Raw genomic sequence first — 10,092 nt, 5'->3', positions numbered from 1 at the left:
GCTGCAGTACTCCCAGACGGAGAAAACATCAAATCCACCATGCGCAGTATGTTGCCGTATTTCTAGATCAGAGGGTCATTTTAGAAGTGCGGCGCTAGACTCTTGTAAGATAGGAAAAATCGAAAATGTATCACGAACATTAACGGGAAAATGGCAGTCCGCGCGGACGTTGGATTCGAGAAATTCGTTGTCCGCAGGAAATTTTTGACCCCCGAGGACGGGTGGTTTTTCGAGCCCTACATTCAACACTACCCTAAATTATTGCTTAAGACAACCCAACAAAAGAGGAATAACTAATAGATAGAGATATACCTGCTTTTATTGTTTAAGACATTCGAGGGTTAAGACATAAGAGAAAAAGGTAATGAAGGATTAATTATAACATATAAAATTCAGTGATCATAATATTTACAATACAATAATTTTAGTATTTCTAATGTAATGCTTATTTTTGTGATTTAAATTCTATTTTCAATATGCATGAGAAAATGAACCAGGCTTAAATACTCGTCCTTGCCCTAGAAAAGAGAAAATCTATGAAAATATTTTATAGACTTAAGTTAAATCAGGACATAAACAGAGGATAAAAAAGGAAAATTTAAATGTTTATAACATTTCAAATGAAATAATAAAAATATTTATTTTGCAATAATTATATTATTTAGAATACAAAAATATTACTATTTGGAATATAGTTTTAAAAATAATAGAGGAATATCAATATTATTTACAATGAAGTAATATTATTAGCCCAAAATTATTAACAAATTATTAACAAAAAGTTTTAATACAGAAAACTTAATTTTATGCTTGAAACACAGACTTGAAAAATAAATCTCAGTACCAAATAGCTCAAATAAAACATTTACAAACAGTGGACAAAAATAAGCATATTTACAATATAAATTACAATGCAATTTACATTCTATTCACGGTATGCAAATGGGTTGGAGTTTTGCACTTCAAAGAAAAGAAGACTATGGATACCCACGCATGTGACTTATGACGTAGGAGCCAGATGAACGTTTATATGCAAAATGGCGTGTTAAAGTTTAGTAAAATTTCTTCACATAAGTTAATTAAAATTAATGCTAATGTACGCGAAGTTAATTATATACAATGCCGTATCACATATCGAATTTATTGAAATATCGTTCTTTCCCTTCGACGTCTTCAACTTAGATTTATTATTTGTTTATGTATTTTATTGTAACCGTGGTATATTTTTGTTTTTGTGTACCTGGCAACTTCGATGCATCATTAGATTGTTTATGTTATACATAGCTTTCTGCCTGTCGTTGTGATAAGTAAGAAATATATAGTAAATGAATTGAAATTTTTGTGAAAGAATCTTAGTGTAATAATATAGAATGTATCATTTAAGAGAATTGATGCTTGACAGTCTTGACTTACTCGAAACAGAATGGAAGGAACAGTTGCTAACGTAAACAAATACCACGTTTCAGCAACCAATCAGGAACGGGATACCCAAACTACGTCACTTGCAGGTGTCTCATTGTTAAAAAAAAATATTTCTGTCAAATTGCAATTTTATTTTTTTAATTTAAAAACTTAATACAGTCAAACCCCGCTATAGTGAACACGGCTTATAGTGAACTCCCGGGTATAGTGAACGAAATGTTCGGTCCCGTGCCTTGCTATACACGTATAATGTTATTTTTTGTGGATATAGTAAACCAAAAAAGTGAGGAAGTTGGATATAATGAACTTGTTGCGAAGTCGAACTTTGAATTTTATACTAATATTGAACTACGACTCACAAGAAGAAGATACAGGTTGTTTTAGACAAGAGCACATTTATTTACATGACGAGGACATTTTACATAGGAAGAAACATAGAAAGAATAACTATTTTTAGCCATCGTTTTACTTTTTTAACTTATCGATTGTTTGTTCTATAATATTTTTCATTATGTTGCCAAATTATTACAACTAAACTATTTCTTGCTTTCTTATGAAATATTACTTATGCGAACCCGCAACAGAACTTTTTTTTGTCTTCGACTGATTTTTTTCTTCATTTTTTTGGAATAATTTTGAAATGTCTACTTCAAAATAAATACATATACCAATGTTTAAAACCATCGATAGAGTGGAATGTAGCGATAAGCATTTTTTCTTGTTTGCTTCTTTTATTTCACTTTCCAATCCCTAAACAAACCCTGGCAGATGATGCACCTGTAAGGTGTCAGTGGAATCAATATGTATTTTCTGTCAGAGGGAATGAGTAATTACTCATTAGTGGTCAAAGGGTTGGACACTAATATGTGTTGATAGGGAACTCATTTCAACTCCTTTTTGCTCTCAGTTCAGTTTAAAAAAAGTCTGCAAACAAGTGTCTCAAATTTGACTATGGCGACCAGTAAACGTAAAACGTTCTCCATTGATGATAAAATGGGCATAATCAGAAAAATTGAAAATGGATGCAATCAAGTTGATATTTGCAGGGAATATAAACTATCCAAATCTGCAGTTTGTAACATATGGAAAAATAGGCAATTAATAATTTCTGCTCATGAAAAAAATTTAGATGGCAGAAAAAAGTTGAGAAAAGCAGATCACAAGGATGTTAAAGAAGCATTACTGAAGTGGTTCACCATTCGAAGAAGCTGCAATATTCCAATATTTGGACAAATGTCGATGAATTTGCTAAGCGATTTTATGAAACTACTTTCATGTGCTCGAATGGCTGGTTGGACAGGTTTGAAAAGTGGAATAACATAAATTCAGGAAAAATTATTTAAGAGTCAGGAAGTGGTTTCATATCTGATGTTGAGGATTGCTCATCATCTAAATATTACTAATTTTTTTTGCACGCAAGACGAAGAGTAATGAAAAATAACACATTTTTTGCTACTGCATAATATTTTTCAGTCATTTATTTGAATAATGTGCAATAAAAGGGAGGAGTTAGGGAACGATTGGTTAAATTGCCTGCTTAACGGATATAGTGAACTCCCGGTTACAGTTAACCGAAATTTCAGTCCCTTGAAGGTTCACTATAGCGGGATTTGACTGTATACTATTTAATATGACGCATTAAACCTAATAAATCTAGTTTCAGGGCTTCTTTGACGAATCATTTAATCATCAAGATTTCCCGAGAAGAGGAATTAAATCACGCCGCAATATTCACACAACATTAATCATTTCCTTTTAAATGAAATATTTTTTCCACATAAGATCCCCGTTACAGATGGCTAATCTTTATTTCGTGGATTATCGAATTTGTTCAGGCGTGATAATCTAACTGTTTGATTTTTTTTCTCACTTTTCTAAAAGAGGACATTTTTTTTCTCCGTTGATACTAACTTTTTATTTATCAATGGTATTTTAAAGTTCTCTAAGTAAATTCATGGTTAAATAAATGTAACCCTTCCAACAAACCACAATAAAGAATCATTATTAAGTTAAACAATTACAGAAAGAATCATTATTAATTTAAACAATTAAGATAAACATTATTAAATTAAATTCATGGTTAAATAAATGTAACCTTTCCAACAAGCCACAATAACGAATCATTATTAAGTTAAACAATTTCAGAAAGAATCATTATTAATTTAAACAATTAAGATAAACATTATTAAATTAAATTCATGGTTAAATAAATGTAAACTTTCCAACAAGCCACAATAAAGAATCATTATTAAGTTAAACAATTTCAATTTGTCAAATTTAATAGGATTTCTTTTTTACAGTAATAACTGCAACTTAGTTGCGAAAATAAGCAATGAATAAAATGTAAACTTTCGGACAACTTGGTACTGCTCAAAACGGTTCATCTATAATATTTTTAGCCGAAAAAGTCGAAAAACCACATTACAGAAATGGATTAAACAGGGGAACAATTTCTTTTTTCTGTTGTATGAGATTTTTTAACCGAGCAAGGATATTTTCAAGTCGCTGATTTCAAATCTCTCTTTATGCTACAGGTTTTTTTTTCTCCAAAGAAATTTTAAATCTATTTTTTGTTTAAATGTTCAAATTTAAAAACGTTATAAATAACAGGGGGTCGCCTAAATATATCGACAAATTTCTAGGGGTGTTAGGGTAAATCTTTAGGATTAAAATTGCATAGGAACCCATGACCGGATAGGTCGTCGTATGCCGCTAGGTGTGATTCCCCTTTATGAACTGTTTCACCTGAAGAGGTCATAATAGGAAAGCATAATATTCACATAATATGGTCAACCAATCAAAATTTTATCAGCGCGTATCCACCCTACGGCCTATAAGAGTCGTTTTTTGAAAGCCGGATGCTAAGCTATGTAATAAGGATTACGAATTCTTATACTTTTTTTATTTACTATCATCGGATGCCTAACACAACATTGTATGGCTAACACAACGGCGGAATAAGTATGTGGTGAACATCTTATTAAGCAGTCTAGTTCCTCGCAACTGGTTACACACTTTAACCAAGAAAGCTCATCTGAAAATCTCATGTACAAAGGGGTCAGGTATAGCCTGATTGGTAGGACACTGAGCCCATGTTCAAGAGATCGTGGATTCAATCCTCGCCGGCCGAAGACTCCCCGTGTAATAAATGGTGACTGATGCAAGCTAAATCTGTCGAGTCACAAAGTCCTCCATGTTCCCATAACAAATCATACCTCTGGGGCTACCGATCCAGTAGTTTCCTTGTCTTCTGGATTGGTTCAAAATTACAAGGCTACGGAGTTGAATATTAGTAGTCGTAAACCCAAAATTGGGTCGACTGTTCAACGACCATTATAAAAAAAAAATCTCATGTACGACTGAACGGGATTTCAAATCCCAGGGTTTACAAAATAGTATTTCTTCCATTCCTTCAACATGTAAGGAGGCATTCTGCACTCCTCAATTGGTGACCCTGAGCAATTGTAGTACGGAACTCTAGATACTGAAGATAGATAGCAGCACAACAGAGCTGCTTAGCACTTTATTTCCGAACTCTCACAAGAAATGGCAAAACTTTTTAAAATAATTAATCCGCATTCCTTGCTTCATGTGGCAAAACACAACTCAACCACAACCTAATTCCAATACCCATTACCTAACGAAAACCCTAACATAACCTTATTCTCATGCCCAGTTAAACTTCATTTTTGCGGGTTTCAAAACATGCTAACTGTAAATGATTACAAAATTTACGGTTTCCTTACCTTACCTGTTGTAATGAATTTCAAACCCATTAAGGTAAAGATATGTTCAGAACTGTGAACTTTACTGTAAATTGGATGGATAGACTGCTGCCATTTATTTTGTCGTAATTTTAGAATGAAGCAGAATTTAACAATGTCAATTTCAATTCTCTAACAGGAAAGAACAAGAGAAGAGACGGAGGTGACATTGACATCATTTCACTATCTCCTTAAATTTCGATTAACAATAAACTTCCTTTGGTGACTAACTCTAATTGTAACAGTCAGGAGGCAATTGCAACTTCTATTGTTAATGCAGGGATGCAGTTAATGTTTTAGTTTCTCAGCTATTTGGATCAAAAGTGATCGAAATTTTTTATTGACAATAAATTCTACGTTGCGATAAATTCCATTTTTAACTTAAATAACTAAATCCTACTTATAGCAACCAGCAGATAGCTTAGACTTGTATTGTTGTCAGATACAAAAGTGTCACCAAAGTGTCTTTCAGATCTGAAATTACAATAAAATAACCGGTAGCAGTCTGCCCATCCGATTAACCATAAAGTTTATAGTTCTGAACATTTTTTTTACTTTTAGGGTATTGAAACCGTTTACGACTGGTACGATTAAAATCCGTGAATACAAAACAATAAGGTTTTGGAACCATTTCTAAACCATAAAAATAAAACTTAAACGGACATTGCAGCTCTGTGGATGCTGCACCATATATGCGAGAGTTCGAATTCCTTCTTATAGCCCAGTGTCACCGATTGAAAAGTGCAAGACGCTAGAAACTCTTCGTGTGTTGAAGGATTGAAAGAAATATTGAAGTATTAAAGCTGGGATTCGAAACCCTGTACAGCCGTTCATGAGATGGACTGATTAGCTCTCTAAGCTACATTATTTACCCAGCTGCGTGGAACAAAATGACTTTATAAGGTGAGCCTAGTTGGCGCGGATAGAATTCCAGTTGCTTAGCCGTTTGAATATCCTATTTTTATGGTTAATTGACTGATTTGGTAGAATATCGTAAAATAACAATTAAATAAATTATCTAACCATTTCTGCTGAGACATTTCTAACAGTGCAGATGAAATTTTAGCTAATGCTATGTTTAGAAATCCATCAGAATTTTGTTTTGTGATTGACTATAATATTCTGCTTGCAGTTCTTAAATAGTGATTTAACTATTGTCATCAAGCACCAGGTACTCTACCTTTTGGGAAAATAATCGTAAGTTTAATTAATTATAAACTCTACTTTTTGATGAATATGATGATAAATTTGCTTGAAACAGTTTATGAGAAGACTAAGACTTGAATTGTCATCAGGCATAAAGTACTTGATGAAATATGAGCATTCTAGCCGATCTTAAAGTTGTCGAAATTTCCGATTGCAAGATTCTGTCGTCACAAGCACATGAACGAGTTAATGGAAAAGCGTATTTGAAATATATATAGTAAAAAATGAGCCTAGGTGGTTTTGAAACTTAAATTCGAAATATATGTAAACAGTTTTTATTTGCCGTGAAAGCTTTTATAATTGAGCAAACATAAAACAATACTTTCTGCTCATTTTTACTCGATAAGGATTATTAAAATACCATTCCAAGTTCCTATTCCAGAAATCATTTGGCGAATAAAATACGATGCAGTAATCAGCAGAGCGGTGAAACAAAAATATTTTCCTAAGTGTAAATACACATGTGAAGCCATGTTGCCATGCTGCTTTGAAGATTTCAACGGTGGATAGGCCAAGGTTTATTGTTTATAATGAAGACCCTTATGATGGTGAGGATTTATTTGCAAGACTGTTTCTCGGCCTTGAAACTGTAACCGAATCAGCAGTCATTTTCATATGTCTCGCATCACAGACTTTAAGGTTGATTGGCTTTAGCATAATAATCTTATAGCGCTTTTAAACGCAGTGGCATTTTTTTTAAATCCACAAATTCGTAAAAAAACATTGATAGTAGAGAACGCTTTTGAGATAAGAACATGCCTGTATCCATAATTGAAGAAAGAAAACGAGAGGGAATTTCTGATCTTAAGGGTATGAAATTTCTGAAATTACATATCTCTTTTAAAAACTTAGTAAACAAAAACAAATATTATAATACGTCGTTACCCTTTTTTTTTAATATTTTCATATAAATCTCTTAACTGTATCCTTGTCATATTTAGAATTTAAAAGTATTTTTTTAATAAACTAGTTGCGGTTTAACATTAAATTAAATATTATAAACATGACTTTTAATTCTAAATTCGTATGTAACTGATTAACTAGTTTTCTTTTTTACCATGTAGTTCCAATGTTATCGCTAATTTAGTTTCGTATTAGATTGCTTTTAAAAGTATTTCTCCTTCATCTATTCGTTATACTCTCGTATTTTCTTATTATATTAGTTTCGTTGACCATGTCTTTTTAATAATTTTCTCCAAACTAAGAAAAGACAGTGAATGATTTCAACAAGATTTTTAAACATTTTATGATAGTATATTTTCAGTAGTGTGCTTTCTGCTTTAATTAAATATATACCTATTTATAATTATAAAACCACCAAATAGAAAAAGAAATCATTGCAAATAAGATTTTAAATTGAAATATGAAAATAAGTAAAATTGACGTTCAAAATTGAAATTTTATTTGATTTAAAAAATGGAAAAGGGCAACTATAGTTTAAAAAGTTTTTAGTTTGTAAATCCTGAATCGAATGCTTATATCCTCCACTGAAACGGAGCTTTTATAGAGCTTTTTTTAAAAAATAAAGTGAAATTTAAAGCTGTAAATTTCAATGTTTAATACCAAATTTAATTTAATACCAAAACTTATAAACGTAAAGCTTTTTACAGTTTTATTAAAATTATTATTTTCTATGATATTAGGAAAGATTTTGGATAGTCTTAAGAAATTTAAAGTGCATTTTTGAATATGATTAAAAATATAAAGATTAAAACTATTGTTTTTAAGTTTTCATGCCAAACCTTCTATAAAAAATAAGATTCTTAAAAATCTTCATTCAATTCTTAAAAATATATTTTATATTATATATTTTATATATTAAAAATATATTTATTTTGTATATGTAAAAATATATTTATTTTGTATATGTAAAAATATATTTATTTTGTATTTGTATTTGTATATATATATATATATAATTATTTAAATGAAAATATTTTTAAAGTTAATCAAATTGTTCCTAAATCCTTTTTATTATGAAGAATTTAAAAAAAGTTATTATGTCTTACAACAACTAAAAAAATGTAGTCAGATTGTTATTTACAAGTTAAAACAATAGCATTTATTCTCAAAATATAAGTAAACACGTGATCAACACTTTTTGTTTGTAAACAACGTAAAGCCAAGAACATTTCCCATAGTGTACCGTATGAACTCCAAACGTTGTATAAATGAAAGATCATAATCATTCACAGGAAAACCTTCACGGTTGACCGATGATTATTCTTCAATGGGCGAAATCGTAATTTGGAAAGCCTCATTACATTTCCGCAAAAAAAAATTGCTTCTAATGTTGGATATTTTACAACTTCAAAGAACTGATTGAAAATATTATCTGTTAGGAGCTGCTTTTTAATTGTTATAATCCTAGATGACTGAAAGAAAAAAAATAAATAAACATCGACGGGAAATGTTGATCATTTTATAACTAAATATTAACTGAAAGAAAATATTATTTTTTTAAAGTTGTTTTCAAATTACATAATGGTAATTGAATAAGGAATAAAAATAAACGTTATAAGATTTTGATCATTTCATGNCACCCAAACATTTGAATTCACTGTAAGGAAAATCACACTTGATTTCAATGTCACTTTTATGGCCGAAAAAAGCTTTTATATTTCGCCAGCATAATCTTAAATTTTTCTGTTTCGAATTAATAAAAAATAAGGAAAAAATAATTTTTTCTCAGAAATTCTGTTTTTTAATATAAAACGTAAGTGATCAACACTTTTTGTTTGTAAACAACGTAAAGCCAAGAACATTTCCCATAGTGTACCGTATGAACCCCAAACGTTGTATAAATGAAAGATCATAATCATTCACAGGAAAACCTTCACGGTTGACCGATGATTATTCTTCAATGGGCGAAATCGTAATTTGGAAAGCCTCATTACATTTCCGCAAAAAAAAATTGCTTCTAATGTTGGATATTTTACAACTTCAAAGAACTGATTGAAAATATTATCTGTTAGGAGCTGCTTTTTAATTGTTATAATCCTAGATGACTGAAAGAAAAAAAATAAATAAACATCGACGGGAAATGTTGATCATTTTATAACTAAATATTAACTGAAAGAAAATATTATTTTTTTAAAGTTGTTTTCAAATTACATAATGGTAATTGAATAAGGAATAAAAATAAACGTTATAAGATTTTGATCATTTCATGACTTTATAATTATTTATGGAAATTTTTTTTTTTTTTGGATTTGTTTTCCGATATATAATGCTAATTTATCCAGGAATAAAATAAAGCACTACTGTTCAATGCTGACCATTTCCTGACGTAATTTATAAAAGCAAATGTTTTTTGAAGTTTTTTTAAATATTATAACGGTAATTGATAAAGAAGTAAAAATAAAGATTGTTAGATTTGGATCGTTTCATAACTTAATAATCATTCAATGAAAAAATTTATTTTTTAGGTTTTGCTTTCGAATTAAATAATGCTTATTAATAATGAAATAAAACTAAACATTATTACTAAAGGTTGATCATTCCATACCTGAATTTATCAACGGAAATGTTTTTTTTTAGTTGTTCACAAATCACATATAAATGGCAATTGCTCAAGAAATAGAAATAAACATTGTGATGTCTTTATCACTTGTTGACATAATAAATTATCCAATAAAAACGTTATTTTTCAAGTTTCATTTTCGAATTATACAAGTATAATGCTAATTAATCAGAGAAT

At 30.1% G+C, this 10,092-nt stretch overlaps 1 protein-coding gene across 1 annotated transcript in view; it reads left to right on the top strand.

Moving 5' to 3' along the window:
- Nucleotides 1-6,815: 6,815 nt before the first annotated feature.
- LOC107446589 (acetoacetyl-CoA synthetase-like) overlaps nucleotides 6,816-10,092 on the top strand; it is a 31,238-nt gene continuing 27,961 nt past the window's right edge. The window contains exon 1 of the mRNA XM_071181818.1: nucleotides 6,816-7,202. Within this exon, the coding sequence (XP_071037919.1) occupies nucleotides 7,148-7,202 (55 nt within the window). The 5' untranslated portion in view covers nucleotides 6,816-7,147. The remainder of the gene's footprint in view (nucleotides 7,203-10,092) is intronic.

Source organism: Parasteatoda tepidariorum, chromosome 6 (genome assembly GCF_043381705.1).
Source record: "Parasteatoda tepidariorum isolate YZ-2023 chromosome 6, CAS_Ptep_4.0, whole genome shotgun sequence".
Taxonomy (NCBI): Eukaryota; Metazoa; Arthropoda; class Arachnida; order Araneae; family Theridiidae; genus Parasteatoda; species Parasteatoda tepidariorum.
The sequence above is the reverse complement of the archived record's forward strand: the minus strand, read 5'-3'. Positions and strand labels throughout refer to the sequence as shown.